Below are 17,734 nucleotides of genomic sequence, written 5' to 3' on the forward strand. Positions count from 1 at the left end.
GCCTTGTTAAATTTAGGGATTGCAGATTCAAATGTTATAAATATAATAACAGATTAAGGCCGTAAATAAATCTCAGTAAAATTCAACTTATATGTATATCCATACGTATCAATGATGTAATACAGTATAATGCATTGCATCTTTGTTACGACGTTTAGTTATTGAAGGAGAAATAAAATTGCCGAACCTGGTGATTGAATCGGTTCGATATTTTGTTACGTGCTCTTTTTTCAGAGTTTTCTTATGTAAAAACTAATACCATTAGAATAAGCGATCAGTCATAAATAATATAGACGAGAATTTAAACAGATACTATGAACAAAATGTAACTGTTTGACGATAACTTTATCATCGTGCCTGAATTTATACCAATTTAGACCTGAATACGAAGTACAGATATAATTTCATCGCAATAAACGCATTAGTAGAATTGGTAGCCTGGGACCACCGTACATTTGTAATAACTATATATTAGCAGTTAAATGGAAAACATCCGATAGATTAATATAGCAGCATTTATTAAACTCTAGTGTTCATAATTCAGAAAAGAAATGAAATATATATTGTTGCACTATATTGTTTTAATCAATGTATTATAGAAACGTGATTGTACACTCGAATTTAGTTTTTCATTGATAATAATACATTAAAGTACATTTATCTCTACTGTTTTGAAAATATAATAAAAATAATTATAATATTTAAAAATTCAAAAATATAATAAAATTCTATGAAAAAAAACTTACAAATAAATAGATATATTATGTAAACATATGAATTTTAATGTTATTATTAAGTGTATTAAATTTTAATTTGTGTAAATTAATCATCATATTGGAACATTTAAAATACTAAATATATTTTATTCAATGTCAATAAGTTTTTTATTTTTATTAATTTGTAGGAAAATAACAAATATATTAAATAAAAAAAAATATTGCTTATAATATTGATTCAACTTGACAATTCGATATTTCATAAAAATATTTTGCCTTATCTATATTGGATTAAAAAATAAAATAAAAAAATATCTAATTTTCATATTTTTTGTATATTTTATAAGATTTCATCTTATCATGATTATAGTCTTTCTACCAATAAAAAGGAAACAATCAATAAAATGTTATTAGAATTGTATAATTAAATATAGCGTTATTAATAATTAACATTTATCATCGATGTGGCTTTACATAAATCAACTTGTACATTCTCAGATTGTGAATATAATGAGTATACGCAATTTAAAACAATAGATATTTCAGTAGTCGTCTCCGCGAGAAATAACTTCTTTACATGTTGGGCGTAAAACAAGAGTATGCTCAAATTGAGCAGTGTAACATCCCTTGACATCAACTAAAGGTGGATAAGCTTCTACTGCGCCTTTATCACATAAATCCTTCAAAGCCATTTGATATTTCGTGCAACCAACACGATCTAACCATCGTTTGCAGAAAGCCAAAGTACCTATAGTGAATACATTTTTTATAATTTATTTTTTAACAAATAAATCGAAATTATTTCGATATTTACCGAAATGTTTATTAATAACGTTGAGTAAAGATTTGCTACTTTGTAATCTTAATGGAACGAAACCGGCATCAAAGCTCTTCATATAATGAGAACAGTCTAAATCATCATGAACAATTCCTCTTCCAGTAGATCCAAAAGTTTCAATAGCATAAAATTCATTCTCTTCCATTCTGGTAGCTTCGCCACCTTTAACTATCGGTACAGTTTTTCCAGCATGGATACGATACGGAGCAATTGAATGACCATTAAGATTTCTTATAGATTTTACCTATATGTATTATAATTAATTCTTAATAATAATGATTTATGGTGACATTGAAAAATTATATGAAGAAATAACGAAAATATACCGGATAAGTTTTGCCATCTAATTCAATTTCATATGATTCCATAACTTCTTGAATTGCAGCACCAACATCGCATAGTTGAACATCAATACCAGCAGCTTTGATACCTGTATTTGTCGCATCACGAACAGCTTCTATGAGCTTATCATATTTTGGATTGAATGCCAATGTAAATGCACAATCAATAATTCGTCCATTAATATGTGTTCCAAAGTCAATTTTGGTGACATCATCATATTCTAAAACAGTTGGATCTCCAGCATTTGGAGTATAATGAGCTGCACAATGATTTCTTGAACAACCAGTTGGAAATGCTAATCCAGCTTTCAATCCATCTTCTCCTATTAACTTCCTAGCTGTATTTTCTAATTCATTGCAAATTTCTATCATTGTCATTCCAGGTTTCACCTAAATAAATTACTTTCTTATATAAAATGTTTTACTTTTCTCTTTTTTATACTTATTTTGTTTTATTATCACATACCCATTTCATAATATGTTTTCTTGTTTGTCTATGAGCTTCAGCTGCTTGCCTTGCTTCATTATAAATATCATTATGCATTCTATCAAAAGCTCTTGCTTCTTCACTTGAAAAACGTTCTTTAGCTGTTCTATCATCTATTCCTGCAGCAGGTGGATGATCCATTATTTGCCCAATTGGAAAGTTTCCATCTGAAAATAATTCTGACACAGGAATAGTTGGTGGATCTGTTTGTTGTTTAGGACCTTTCCCACGTGATTTACGTTTCTTCTTTTTCTTTTTAATATCTTCTGTTTCTGCATCATTTTCTGTTGCCTCTATATCAACTTCTGTGTATAATATAACATGAATTAAATATTATATATTTAAATGATTTCCTTATATGCTTAAAATATAAACTTAAAAACAAATTACCTTCATCTACAGCATTATCATGTTTTGTTTTTTCTTCTTCTCCTTCTGGAACATCTGCACTAGCTTCACCAGCTCCTATAAAATTGTTTATAGAAAGTTATAAAAGTTCTAATTATACCATATTATACGCTGAATTCAAAAATTATTTATAAATAAAAACATTTTCAATATTATAATCTAATTTTGAAAATTTAATACACAAATATTACATTTAATATATAAAAAATTTTTCATATATATATAAAAGATAGACAAATAAATTAAATCAAAGCATTTTGCAAAACAAATTTTAGCCATAAAAAAAATGACAACAAGAAGTAAAAACTAATACAAAGTAATTTATTCACTGTGCCATACATAATCATATAATAACAACTTACATATGTTCATCATTAATTATAATTGAACATATCAAAATTGCATCATAAAAATTGCAATGATAAAAATAATAAATAATTATATATTATATACGTATGCATTATTTTCATAAATGTAGATTCGGACAAACACATGATTAATCCCTGAACTTGCGTAAACGAGTATACACCCAAAAATACAATAAAATGACATACCAGCTTTCTTCTTCTTTTTCTTCTTTTTTTTCTTTTTAGACGCTTCTACTGCACCAGTTTCATCTTCTTCATCAACAATTTCATCTTTTTCTTCATTTACTAATTTTTCGGCGGATTTGCCGACTTCGTCCAATACGGCAGCCATTTTCAAGAGGAAGCCAAACAATGGTATATTAATCGTAAAGTGGCCAGCCGATAAAGTAGAAATAGCATTTACATACGTGATCTTCCTTTCAAATGCTAATAATAGCACAGATTAATACCGATAGTGTAAACAAAATATATTTTTTAATTTCTACTATTTAAAATAAAAAATTTATGAATTATATTCAATCAAATTATGATAAAACTTTTAATTTTTATTCAAAAACAGATTATGAGATATAAAATGCAATGTAATAATTATATCTCATTTTTCAAAAAAACATGTACTATTGTAAATTGAATTTAATACTGATATACTATAGATATAATATAATATTATATAGATACTTTAAATTTAATATAATAATAGGAAAGAAAATATATATTAATATCAAATAAAAACTTTAAAAATATTATCGAGAGAGAATAGTTTTATAATTGTATGTACAAAGTATTACATAGAAATAGTGATTTAACAAAAGTTTTGTTTTGTAACTTTTCTCATAACATTAACTTATGATTAAAAATAAAAATTCTTAATATAGGAATTTAATTTTTGACATGTATGGTCGATAGATATATATATATAATTTAATGATAATAGTAATAATTTATCCTACAGAAGAAATAATTAAATCGGCAACATCTGGATCTTGACACAGAACAGAAAGCTGCATCGTTACTTGATTATCCGACAATGCTAATCTTGCTCGTGCAAGAACTTCTTTTCCGCCTCTAAAAATACCACTTAGTAATAAATTATGTGCAGCAGCACCAGATTGTACTCGGTTGGTTCGATCTACGGCATCCAAGCCTAAAAATCCTGTAAGACTTTGGATTGCTCCTTCTAAACTGGTCACTGATGGACCCAAAGCAAAAGTTTCTTCTAGTTTCGTGTATCCTTTCGCAGCAGCTGCATCCCATGCAGCACCAAAATCTAATACTCTATTTCCAATTCCTCGAACTTGATCAGCCAAAGTTATCTCTAAATCTTCCAACTAAAAACCACACATTTTTTTTTTAAATTATTAAATATTTTTTTCTTAAATAAGCAAATATTTAACATATAAAAACAAATAAATATTTAATATAAAATTATTAAGTATGTTCTTAATTTTGCTCAATAATAATAAAATTAAGTTTGGAAAAGAAGTTTTAAATATATAACAAAAATACCATATATTCATCATTATATCCTTGATCAGCATCTGGAACTCCTGTTGCAGGATCACAATCACGAGCCATAAATCGCAAAGTTGTAGGAATAGTAGCAACACTAGCATGAATATCTTCTGGATATCTTAATACTGTATATGTTGTGCCAAGTTCATTATATGGTAAACGTGGACATGGGACTTCACACACAATTACATAGCTAAAAATATAAAAATATTGTATTTCGAAAAATACCATAAAGAAATATATGTGAATTATTACCCTTCAGGTGATTCGACAGCGACTCTCACATCTTCAAGTAATTGATCAGAAAGAGTATTTACACAATCGAATTGTAAAACGAGAAGATCAGTGAATGTATGTTTAATGCATTTAACATTATACTCTGTTTCTGATTCTGTCAATTCAAACACAGGTGATGATTTAAGTAGAGAAGAATCGCGAATAATCATTGTCAAATGTGGTATTTGTGATAATTTTTCCATGAAGCTTTCCTCTCGTGTTAATCGAGATTGTTGTTGTTTCACAGCAGTATGTACTTCTACTTGTGCTGGTTCTTCAATTGTTTGTGCTGGTGGAATCTATAAAAATTGATTCGTAATAAATTTGAATAATTAGATTAAAAATTTATATTTTTAAAAAATTTTTAATATTTTGATTAATTACTTGTGAGATATCAAATGGTTCATCCATTGATGTTTGCATATAATTTCGTAAAGCTCTTTCTAAACTAGGTACAGATAAAAGGGGAGGCTGTACTAAGGGTAAAACAGTTTGATCATTTTGTTGCTGTAAAATAGCACAATAATAAGCCGCACGATCACGGACTTCATCATCTGAATCCAATTGACAGCGTGATAAGAGAACCAACACATTTGGCAATAATGGTGAACATGCTGCGGCAAAACGTGCTAACGCAGTAACCGCTGCAGCACGAACACTGGCACTTTCCAAAATGACACGATTGTAAATAAAACGAATATATCGGGATGGCTGTTTTGAAGTTGGTCCTTCTTGACCAAGTAAATGAAGAATGCGAACAGCGAGTGAATTATGCTCGCAATCTTCGATAAATTCACAAAGATGAGCTAGACCAGCTTCCTTTGCCTCTGCATTTACTTCCATGACAGCTATTATTGTATCTGCAATTGCTGCCTTATATTCAAGTCCTCCTTCATCTCTCAGCATAGCAGAAAGAAAATTCATTAGAACTGCATGTTTTCGAGGGAATTTTTGACAGAGGGCCCTAATAGTTGGATAAAAAACTGCATAAAAATTTTTTTCTTTCTTTTATATATATAAAATTGTTAAAAAATTATATTATTACCTTATAGCTTGTACAACTACGACCTTAAACTCATCCGAAATTTCCGATACGAAAGTAGCGATTTGTTTCATTAGTCGATCTACTGAACTTTCTGCTCCAGTTTTTAATAGGGTAGTAATTGCTAATGTAGCAATAGATCTGTTTGAATCAGTAATTAAATTTTCTAAATCTAAATTGCATGCAGTAACTGCTGTTGGATGAGACATGGCAACTTTATTTAAAGTTCTAACAGCAGCAAATCTCAGAGCTGGTTTTTGAGACCCACAAAATAATTGAAGAACACTAATAGCAGGAGTTATTTCTTTTGTGCAACTTCTTCCAAGATTGATTAAAGCATGTGCTGCTTCATATACTACCATTTCTGATTTATGACGTAAACAAGATTCAATAAATCCTAACAGTTCTTCTCCTTTGTCAACTTCATCTAATAATTTACATGCCATTCTAATTAACATACATGCTGCATAAGGACTTTTTGGACTTGTTCTCATAAGCTTAGCAACTAACTTAATTACAGCATGTTTATCTGCTTTACGTGCTTGATACAAGACACCAAGAGCATGATATTGAACCATCACATTATTAGAATTTAATGCCTCTTGAGCTTCATTTGCCCATCTACGTGCAACATCTCCAGATACATTAGTCAAATGTAAAGTAGAAACTAAAGCTGCACTGGATACAGCAGCAGAACGATCTACAATAGCTTGTTTCATATAACGTTCAATAGCTGCTAACATCCCACCATCTGTAATGGTACATAATGCCCTTATTGCTGCAGCTCGATACAAATCTTCTTTTCCAGTCATATCCTTTGTCAAACTCGAAGTAACTATAATCACATCTTCTGCCAAAGAACTCAATTCTTTGATGCCTAGATAGACCAACCTTCTTAGGACAACATCTCTGGACTGGAATAACTTGGTCATAGCAAAAAATGCTTCTGTTGCTTCCATTGTACCCAATTGTTCTCCTTGATTTAATAGATACAAAATTTTCGTAAGAATGTGAGCACATTTTCTTGGATTAACTGGAGTATCGTTGAAAGTACGAGCTTCTTGGAGAACCGTCGTTTTCTCTAGATTTTGGAAAGGGTTTCCCCCACCTATTAACATAAAAATTAGCTAAGCAAGTGTCGAATGAAAGTCATTGTTTATGTATTACTTGTTCGAAAAGTGCGTATAAATTCATAATTGAAAAGAATAAAAATCAAGTTACGTGAAATAAAAGAATTCATTGGAGAAAAATTATCTTCCACGACGAGCAGTCGTTTAAATCTGTTTACAAGGAACTGTCACAAGAATAGGTCTGATTTGTTTAATTTTGTTTAGAAACTTAAGATAATGTGGATAATGGAACGATGATTATTTATGATTACCATCTTCTTCCTCTTTCTTATCGCGTTTAAAAGCATTCATCTTGTAAAACCACTGCCGGGAAACTGGAAAATGGAAGACACGTCACCTCAACTCCTTCACATAGGAACCATTGATATATCTTCCGCCATTTTGTAGCGGAAAGAAAACGAAACTAAACTTTTGACGTAGTATTGCAATTTTGAAGTAAGTATTATCTACTGCCAATAAAATTAAATCGAGAATTAGAAAAAAAATTAATCAAATAAAATAAAAATTTATAAATTGAATTAACAATTATAATATTCTTTGCCATATATATAAAATATTTATAGAATGATAAATTTCAATAAATTACTTTTAAAATTAATATTTCATAAATTATAGTATTATAAATTATATATACATTAATAAATGATAAAATTAATTAAATATTAATAAAATATTAAAAATTATAACATTTAAATATTTTATATTTTAAAATAGTCTCTTATTCGTACATCTACTTTTTCTTGCTGAATTATATTTATCAATTAATTAATTTTTGAAAATATGTTTTCAAAAGTACTCAATAGATGACCTTCATTCTTATTTTATTTTATATTGTTTTCGAAAAGATATCTTTAATACTCAAGAGATGGTGCTGATTTCATAATTTTTATCTGTTATTATTCTTTTTTTATCTTACGACATATTTTATAACAAATTGTTTTTTTTCTTGTATGTAATTTTATATTGAAATTTAATTTCAATTCATTATCATTTTTATTAATAATAATTTATTAATTCAATATAATAATTTACAAAAAAATATTTTTATTTTTAAGTTTATTAATTTTAAAAATGATTTAATATTTCTAATAAATACATTTTTGATTTTACATTCTTTAACTATAAAGCTTATTTAATTATAAAATAATTAATTTATTTTATATATATAATTTATTTTTAGACATTACTGTAGCAATAACATTACCATAATTGGCATATATTTTATTTGACACATTCAATTGTCTCAATTGTACATTTATAAATGTACTTTTGTACATTTTTTTAATTATAAATGATTATTGATAATGATGATAATTATAAATAAGAAAATAAATTCTTCTTAATTATAAATTATAATTTAATAATTTTACTGAGGTATTCTGTTTCTAAGATATGCAAGAATTTCTTCTGTAGATTTCATTAGAATTGCTTGTCTAGGTTGTTTAAAACAATTTCCAGATAAAGATAGATTCCTATAAAAATTCAATAATATAAAATATTAAATATAATTTATTTATTTTTAATTTTACCTTAATTTTTATTTTTACCTTAGATTTTTTAAATTACCAAGTTCTGGTGGTATATATCCAATATTATTATTAGCAAGATTTAATATTGTAAGTTTTTGTAATTTTTGTAGAGATAATATATCAATATTAGTAATTAAATTGTCATTTGCTATTAATATTTCTAGAGAATTTACATCATAAATTGATTCTGGTATTTCTTTATACCTGTATAACATATCAATAAATTTTAATAAGATTTTATGTTTATATAACTATATATTTTTCATTGATACATTGATATTATTATATATCTTACATATATATTATTAATATTATACATTATTAATAATATATGTTATTATACAATACTATATACAATTATAAGTAATACCTGTTAAATGAAATATTAAGTTCTTGTAAATATTTAAGCAAGCCAATGTTGGAAGGAAGTGATTCTAAATAATTTTTGCTTAAATCTAAAATTTGTAGATACTTATATTTTTCACAAATCCATTCTGGTATATGTGTTAGTTGATTAGATGTCAATTTTAAATCAGCAACTTTTGTAATTATATGTAATTCATCAGGTAATGTAGAGAAGTTATTTCTACTTAAATCCACAGTACCTACATCAGCTTTACATGCATTTTCCAAAACTTCTTGTGGTATTTCAGTAAGATTTTGTCCAGCCAAACTCAACAATTTTGTACTCTGCATGGTATATCTAAAATTCATATTATTTAGAAATAATTTACTATATTAATAATAAATATTCAAACAATTAAGTTTAAATAATTAATTTTTATATATCTATCTGGATAATTTATATACCTATCTGGATAAATATTTGTACTAGTATTTAATGTTACATATCTTTTGGAATCTAAGTTTGTACTTTTAAGACTTTGTTGTATATGTTTTAAAATTTGAGATGTACCACATCGTATTATATCTGTTCTAATATTTTTTACATCATTTCCATCAATCATAAGTTGTTTTATATTAGGCATTAAACCAATATGTTCTGGAATTCTATAAAACAAAGAATATTATTTTGAAAATATTACATTATAACAGAATAATAATGTATAGAAAATAACATACAGAGTTATTTTGTTGTGTGATAAATCAAAAATTTCTAGATACACCAATTTTATTATTTCCTCTGGTATAGATTCAATTTGATTATTTCCTAATGTCAATGTTTTTAATTGCCCTACACCTTCTAAACAAGACATATCAATTTCCTATAAATTATATAAAATTTTATTATATACATATAACTTTATTATATGTAAAATATTATTATTAATATAAATTATTACAGTATATAAATAAATATTTTTTATCAAAGATTATAGAATATATATTTTTATATTTATATAGTTATATTAAATGCACAAAATATTTTTTTATACATATAATTCAAACATATAAATTATTTATTTCTCTATAAATAATCACTATCATATATGCTTAAATTAGCATATAAGTACGTACAGTAATGTTATTATCAGCCAAATGTAGTATTCTTAATTGTATACAACCAGACATATCAGGAAATGTTGTTAATTTATTTGTTTGCAACATCACTGTTTCTACCTTCCTTAATTCACCCAGAGGTGGCAACATTTCCAAGTTATTATAACTTGCATTTAACTTTTGTAATGCTATTTTTAAAAAATATGTGTAGATTTTATTACATTTTTATGTTATAGAGGAAGAAACAGTGTGAAACTGTTTATTTGTTGTAGCTGATGTAATATGTTAAAAATAATAAAAAATAATAATATAATAAATAAAAAATATAATAATAATATATATATATTATTTTATATTATTATTTTATTATATTTATTATATTTTATATTATTATTATATATAATAATAATATAATAATAAAAAATAATAAATATAATAAAAAAAAACAAATTAAATAAAACAAAAAGAAATATATGTTTATTTATTCTTTGTAAATTACTGTAAATCATACCTCTCATATTTGTTAAATCAGGTGGTAACTCTTTTAACATATTATGATTTATATCCAAAGAAATAAGTCGAACTAAATATCCCATTCCAATTGGTAATTCAGTCAAATTATTGTATGATAAGTCCTAAATATATGCAATATTTCAAAAAATTATATAAAATTATTTTAAAAATATAAAAATAATTACCAAGTAAGTTAACATTATGAAATCACCAAATGCTGGATCAAGCTGTTTTATATTATTATTTTTTAAGCTTAATTGATGCAATTCAGTTAGTTTATAAAATTCATGTGGTAATTTTTCTAATTTATTATTTGATAAATTTAGTATTTCTAACTTTTTTAAATTTCCTATTTCAACTGGCAAATCTTCCAATATATTATTGTGCAACTATAAAAATTATAGAAATTTATTATATAATTTTTCATATGCAATTTTTTCATGAATAAAATTAAAACTATACTTACATATAATGTAGTTAATTCTGTCAAACATTCTACTTTTGAATCAATTGCCTTTAAACTGTTACAACTTAAATCCAATATTTTGAGAGGTTCTTGTTCCCACCATCGTTCATTATCATGAATATAATCAAGTTCAACATGTAAATTCCTTATTTCTTCTTCAGTTAAATCATTTATAGTCCATACTCTATTAGGTACTATAATAAGTTTCATTGATCATAATATGTTATATATTACATTAGTCTATATATAACATAACATATAAAATATAATATGTTTACAAGAATGACTTACCTTAATGCATATATGTGATAATCTTGTAAGATAATCTTAAACATTGTTTGCTTTATTGCATTATTCACAATATCTAACATGCAAAGCTATGAATCAAAATGAAAAACACAGAGTTCATAACTAAAACTGAGTTACATATTGAATGAAATAAAATTTGATATATACTATTTTTATTTTATTATAATTTAGATTACGTGCTTTGCTTGATAAATGAAAGTGCAAAAATAAAAAACATTTCAAAAATAAATAATTTTTATGTTTCTGAGAATAATGAAATTAAAAAATACAATGCAACTAAAAAGCATAAAGCTGATGTGTATACATTTATTAAATTAATGTAATTAATTTTTATGATAGATATATATGGATAATTTATGGATAAAATATATAAAATTCGTAATAAAATAATATTATATATATTTAATAAAAGTATAATATACTTATATTATAAATTATTTTTAATAAAAAAAAATAATAAATTATAAAAATTGTAATGTAATATGAATATGAACAATCATGCATATTAATTTATTTATACTATAGCATTGTGATAATAAGCATTTGAAAATGAAATTTAAATAATATTCATTTCATTTTGATATAATGCGAATACCCGTGAATAATCCTCTCGAAGAGAGATTTAAATTTCCATTTTTTCTAGCAGATATAATAATAACCTCTGACAATTCAGCATTATCGTCATTTTTTGTTCGTTTTTTAAACACTGCAGAATGATAAACCTTTTTCTTCATGTCACTCATATTGTACTTATTTCGCGCATTGTTTATAAATTAATATCCTCGATACGGAATGATTTAATGATAAATGTTCCCCCACTTTGAATATGACATAAGACTATAAAGATATACACAATATATGATAATTATTTATATACATATCTAAAAAATAGTCAAATTAAGCAAATTAGTTGAGTGAATTGATCAATTTTGGATTTATCATATATGTTATATTTATTTTATTTGAAATAATAATGAAAACAGAAATAAATACATGTGTTTTGATTAATTGATGCTGAGTAAAATTTTGATTACATATTCGAATATTATAACAATAATCATAATTATAAATAATTATTATTAATGAATAAACGAAACTAAAAAATTTAATAATTATGTAAAAAATATTTATAGGAACTTTATCATAAAATGTTGTCTTTATTTAAATGATATCATATGAGAGCATGGGGGCGGAATCGGCAGTTTCGATCCATTTATGTGGGAGTGTGGGAACAAGTGCAAAGTCGAAATAGTAGTTTCTTAATAATAAAAAAAAGATTTTTATTATAATCTAAACAGTACAAAAGTTTTAATTATTTAAAACCGTTATAAAAATTTTTAAACCTTAGTAACCTTAAGTAATATACTCGATGCAATAAAAAAATTTTTAAATTATTGTTATCATTATTTTTAGAGTATAATTTTTAAATATTAAATTATTTAATAAAATATTAATTATTTGTTAATATGAATATGATTTCATTGAACTTTGTCATGTTAAAGAAATATATCCTTTTATTTATATTTATGCTGAGTCAAGTTAATAGTGAAGAAGATCATTTATATAGTGTACAGTATACTAAAGATAATTTTTCAACAGAAATTCAAAAGAAAAATCATCTTGTCATGTTTTATGCACCTTGGTATGTTTTTTTTTTTATTTTTTTAAGAGATATATACTCATATATATTTATAAATTTATTGTATTAATAAATTTTTTATTTTGTTAGGTGTGGTCATTGTCAAAGACTGGAACCTATTTGGGAACAAATAGCTAAAATGTCATATAATGAAGATAGTAATGTAAAAATTGCTAAAGTAGATTGTACTACAGATAGTAATTTATGTGCAGAACATGATGTTACTGGTTATCCTACGTGTGTATGATATAAATTTATGAAATAAAATATTTATGATATCAATTGTATAATAACAATATAATTATTTATTTATAAAAATATAAAATGAACTTTAGCATTTTTAATTTTTAATTTTTAATTTTAGATTGAAATTCTTTAAAGCTGGAGAAGCTAAAGGTATTAAGTTTAAAGGTACAAGAGACTTAATATCTTTAATATCTTTTCTTACTGATCATTTAGGTATTACTTTTGGGGTAATTATCAAAAACATTTTTATTATCTTATAGAACTTAATATTTAATTAATTGAAATTTAACTTTTTTAAATTTTCTAAATTAGAGTGAAAATATTATACCATCACCTCCTGAAGCAGTAAATGGTTTATTAGAATTAACAGAAGATAATTTTGATAAACATGTGTCTAGTGGTTATCATTTTGTAAAATTTTATGCACCTTGGTGTGGCCATTGTCAAAAATTAGCTCCTACTTGGGAAGAATTAGCTAATAGTTTACGTAATGATAATTATGTTAGCATTTCTAAAGTAGATTGTACTCAGCATCGTAGTGTTTGTGGACAATTTGATATAAAAGGATATCCAACTCTGCTTTGGATTGAAGATGGAAAGAAGGTATAAAATTTAAATATTATTTTTATTTTTCTATTTTAAAATTTTTCTTTTCAAAGATTTAATTAATTAATTTCAATAATATTTGGTATATAGGTAGATAAATATACTGGACAACGTACTCATGAAGAATTAAAAGCTTATGTATCAAAAATGCTTGAAAAAGAAAATGACCAAATGGATACTAAGACTGATAATTCAGATAGTACAACTCATGCTGTACTTAGTTTAACTGGTGAAAGTTTTAAACATGGTATCGAAAACGGTATTTCGTTCGTTAAATTTTTCGCACCTTGGTGTGGGCATTGTAAACGTTTAGCGCCTATTTGGAAAGATCTGGGGAAGAAATTTTTGACAAATGAAAATGTGAAAATAGTCAAAGTAGATTGTACTCTTGATATAAGTAAAGAATTGTGTAATGAACAAGAAGTAGATGGTTTTCCAACATTATATTTATATCGTGACGGACTTAAAGTTTCCGAGTATAATGGTGCTCGAAATTTGGACGATCTTTACGAATTTATAATGACCTATGTACAGCCACATGATGAATTATAATTATACTTATTTTTTTTGTAATTTAATTTTAAAGCAATAATTTAAGCTGGATATAATTAAGTTTTGGATATAATAGCGTATGTAATATTTAATTTAATTATATATAAATGTAAGAAATATCGCATAAAAATTCTTAAATATCCAAATCATATATTTTTTGTTTTTATTTTATATAAAAAATATTTTTGTGTAAACGAATCGTGTACTTCCAAGATATATGTATAAAATTTGTGTTTGATGTGTTTCAATCAAGCATTAATCATTAAAAAATTTTGAATATAATAATTTTGTATATTATTATTGTATATATTAAATAGTCGTAGGATAAAATGAGCGTAACCATTGTCCGCGTTCTTTATCTAAGTATAATGTTTTGCGTTTTACGATTATTTCTCGTTCAAGATCGCTTCTTGCTTTTGTTAAACCTGCTAAAGTTTCTTCGGCTACTTTTAATTCTGCCAGCATAGCTGATGTACGTTCATTAAGTAATTTCACCTCTTCTAACAAACTGAATGGAACATGTTAAAATAAATATGTTTTGTATAAAATCATATCAGCGTAATTATATATATAGTGTATGATAATAATGTATTGATAAGATACTTACGCAAATTGAGGAGTATCACGACAACTTTCTACATTGCGTCGTTGTAATCTATTCGCTAATCGTGTTTGTGCTACTTTCATTACGCAATCCATTCCTCTCGTTGAATGACGAAGCTCCTCTATCTGTACTTCAGTGTTTGCAAGTTCGTGCAAACACTTAAAAAATTTTTATTTTTATAATACTATAATTCCACTTCATGAATTATGAAAATTGAGAAAATTGAACTTACGCGAAGTAATTCTTTCTCTAATTGTAAACGGACATCTTCCGTAAGTTTAATCTTTTTACTTAAAACCAAATCTACGCGAGTAGCTTGATTTCGAAGATCTTTAATAGCATTTTTATATATAGAGTCTAAAGTGGATCTTAAATTCACAGATCTTTGCCTGGCCGCTTCTGCTTCGGACAGAGTTTCTCGTGTATAATGTTCATAACTCGCAGGCGATGATTGCCTAATGAAAAACAATTAATCGAATTTATATAATTTACAAAATATAATTTAAATTTATATATAAATTATTTTAAAAATTAATTTCAATTATATACTCTGCTGGAACTCTTGTAGATCCAAGCTTCCACATTATGATATGAGAATCATTTGTCAATTTTATGTTTTCAGCATCAATAGTATAACTGTCAGTTTTGTCAGTCCAATCCATTTCCATCCTTGCTTTTGCAGTCTTTAATTCGGTTAGTTGCATTTCTATGTGTTCTCGAGTTCTAACAAGCAAATCACGTATCTCTGAACAAAGCGCTACCTCCTGTAATAATTAATAATTAATAATAATAATAATGAGAAATATTAATTAATAATAACGAAGCGATATTAACTTTTGTAAGTTCCGTTTCAACTTCATCTCGGATAAGATCAGAATCCAATCGTCTAGATCGCAATTCTAAAAATTCACCGGCTATAGATTCTGGAACCGTGAGGAGCGACAAAGAATGTTTTACATGTCGATATTCAGATTGCAATAATTCTATTTCTTTTGTAATCTCAAGTATTAAATGTTCCAGTTCGGTTTTCCAACGATGTACTTCATTTGCACGATTTTTTAAATATTCCATTGATTCCAATTGTATTTTATCTGCTTCTTTGTAAGATCGCTCGACACATCTTTTTGCATTGCTTATAGCACGGCTATATTATAATATGTAATGATTTAATTATTATTGTATATTTAACTTAAAAAATTATTGAAATTTATTTACATACAGAGCTTCATTAATCTTTTCATTCGATTGTTTAAAAAATTTCAAGTTATTACTTCTCCACTGAGATTCTCCAGAGTTGGTTATAGAATATCGATCAGCGACTGGTCTGATTCCTGTTAAACCATCTTGAGAAGTGTATGTTACACGACCTGTTGCCCATGGACCGATCGGTTCCATTTGTTCTTCAGGTTGTACCGGAAGCTCATTTCCAGGTTGAGGCAAATAAAGTGGTTCATCAACTTTGGTATAGTCCAATTGTGGACAAGGCTATTAGAAAAATTTAAAAAATAATTTAATATAAATTTCTGAAACTGAATTTATAAATATTTATGGTTAAAAGTTATTTAAAGTTAAAAGTTAAAAAAATTGTTATTTTAAATTTACCATTTCCTTATCTCCACCAGCATCTTGATGATTATTCATATTATTCATATTAAATGTTTTTTCAATAAATTATTACAGAAAACTAAATTTAGTAGGTCTTATTTATTACAATAACTTCTTATTTTTCAAACTGAATAAAAATAAATTTCGATTCTTATTACGAATGATTTTTTATAACACAGTACATTACTATTTGCTTCAAGAGAATCAAGGAGACAAAATTTATTGATTTAATAATTCACAACAACGAAATATTTTTTCTTACTTAATAATTGTATATCTACCGCTAATGATTTAATAAAAATGATATATTGTGTTAATAGAATTGAAAAATAATTGAAGGCACACATATATAATTATAATGCATATATTTTTTTATTTATATTATAGATATTAATTTTTATGAATATTTCTATTAAAAAATATTTTGAAGTTTAAGTTTATTAATTTAAATAATATAATTATTCAATTATTATTAAGAAAAAAATATAAAAATATATTTTTACAGTTGAATATATCTATATGAGATAATGATACAAATCAAGATATGATTACATCAAATTGTTCTCAAATCGCATCTCAAATAGCTAGTGTAACCTCATTCAAATCGTTTTTATTAATAACTTTATAAACTTTTTTTATTAATTCTTTAAAAATGTAACACAAAAGTATTTATTTACAAAAGAGATTATGAAAAGATAAATGAACGATTGTTTAAAAATAAAAATATGTAAGTATAAATTTTTGTTACAAAATAAAATTATTTTTTATATGTATTTTTAAATATTTAATTTATATGAAAATAAATGATATATAATTAAAAAATTACTGAAAAATTACAGAAAAGTAAATGGTAGAATAATTAAATTTTATCTTATCAAGAGTTGTTTCAGATATAAATAGCTAGACATATGTTTATTCATTTATTGAAGACATTACATTCATGAAGATGAATCGCAAAATTGATATTAAATATACTCAGGTAAATATATACTTTTTAATTTCAATATAATAATAATAATAGTAATATAATATAATAATAATAATAATAATAATAATAATAATAATAATAATAATAATAATAATAAT

At 25.1% G+C, this 17,734-nt stretch overlaps 6 protein-coding genes across 7 annotated transcripts in view; 2 read left to right on the forward strand and 4 right to left on the reverse strand.

Moving 5' to 3' along the window:
• Positions 1-1,032: 1,032 nt before the first annotated feature.
• Positions 1,033-3,535, reverse strand: LOC102670608 (methionine aminopeptidase 2). The gene is made up of 6 exons (XM_006611256.2): positions 3,345-3,535; positions 2,773-2,847; positions 2,362-2,687; positions 1,881-2,285; positions 1,531-1,798; positions 1,033-1,464 (listed from the first exon to the last, which is right to left on the reverse strand). Exons 1-6 carry the CDS (start codon positions 3,487-3,489, stop codon positions 1,259-1,261), a joined length of 1,425 nt encoding a protein of 474 aa, XP_006611319.1. The 5' UTR covers positions 3,490-3,535; the 3' UTR covers positions 1,033-1,258.
• Positions 3,536-3,899: 364 nt separating this feature from the next.
• Positions 3,900-7,541, reverse strand: LOC102670744 (coatomer subunit gamma). 2 transcript variants are annotated; one of them, XM_006611257.2, is made up of 7 exons: positions 7,370-7,523; positions 7,210-7,282; positions 5,992-7,096; positions 5,331-5,910; positions 4,926-5,245; positions 4,665-4,863; positions 3,900-4,486 (listed from the first exon to the last, which is right to left on the reverse strand). In XM_006611257.2, exons 1-7 carry the CDS (start codon positions 7,403-7,405, stop codon positions 4,100-4,102), a joined length of 2,700 nt encoding a protein of 899 aa, XP_006611320.1. In that variant the 5' UTR covers positions 7,406-7,523; the 3' UTR covers positions 3,900-4,099. The 2 variants fall into 2 exon arrangements, with proteins under 2 accessions (XP_006611320.1, XP_006611321.1); XM_006611258.2 differs by lacking the exon at positions 7,210-7,282 and having other exon boundaries at positions 7,370-7,541.
• Positions 7,542-8,269: 728 nt separating this feature from the next.
• LOC102671055 (leucine-rich repeat-containing protein 40-like) lies at positions 8,270-12,306 on the reverse strand. Its single transcript, XM_006611260.2, has 11 exons — positions 11,992-12,306; positions 11,088-11,281; positions 10,807-11,010; positions 10,620-10,743; positions 10,127-10,296; positions 9,731-9,873; positions 9,458-9,658; positions 9,018-9,350; positions 8,666-8,851; positions 8,455-8,590; positions 8,270-8,411 (listed from the first exon to the last, which is right to left on the reverse strand). Exons 1-10 carry the CDS (start codon positions 12,137-12,139, stop codon positions 8,485-8,487), a joined length of 1,809 nt encoding a protein of 602 aa, XP_006611323.1. The 5' UTR covers positions 12,140-12,306; the 3' UTR covers positions 8,270-8,411; positions 8,455-8,484.
• A 235-nt stretch (positions 12,307-12,541) lies between these two features.
• LOC102671741 (thioredoxin domain-containing protein 5) lies at positions 12,542-14,724 on the forward strand. The gene is made up of 5 exons (XM_006611264.2): positions 12,542-13,038; positions 13,126-13,272; positions 13,400-13,508; positions 13,594-13,884; positions 13,978-14,724. The coding sequence occupies exons 1-5, from the start codon at positions 12,863-12,865 to the stop codon at positions 14,437-14,439; spliced, it is 1,185 nt and encodes a 394-aa protein (XP_006611327.1). The 5' UTR covers positions 12,542-12,862; the 3' UTR covers positions 14,440-14,724.
• Positions 14,570-16,718, reverse strand: LOC102671603 (tektin-4). Its single transcript, XM_006611263.2, has 7 exons — positions 16,646-16,718; positions 16,263-16,528; positions 15,878-16,187; positions 15,593-15,807; positions 15,276-15,498; positions 15,047-15,201; positions 14,570-14,947 (listed from the first exon to the last, which is right to left on the reverse strand). The coding sequence occupies exons 1-7, from the start codon at positions 16,691-16,693 to the stop codon at positions 14,749-14,751; spliced, it is 1,416 nt and encodes a 471-aa protein (XP_006611326.2). The 5' UTR covers positions 16,694-16,718; the 3' UTR covers positions 14,570-14,748.
• An 803-nt stretch (positions 16,719-17,521) lies between these two features.
• LOC102671474 (retinal dehydrogenase 1) overlaps positions 17,522-17,734 on the forward strand; it is a 2,892-nt gene continuing 2,679 nt past the window's right edge. The window contains exon 1 of the mRNA XM_031508397.1: positions 17,522-17,627. Within this exon, the coding sequence (XP_031364257.1) occupies positions 17,589-17,627 (39 nt within the window). The 5' untranslated portion in view covers positions 17,522-17,588. The remainder of the gene's footprint in view (positions 17,628-17,734) is intronic.

Source organism: Apis dorsata, unplaced genomic scaffold (assembly GCF_000469605.1).
Source record: "Apis dorsata unplaced genomic scaffold, Apis dorsata 1.3 scaffold_85, whole genome shotgun sequence".
Classification (NCBI taxonomy): domain Eukaryota; kingdom Metazoa; phylum Arthropoda; class Insecta; order Hymenoptera; family Apidae; genus Apis; species Apis dorsata.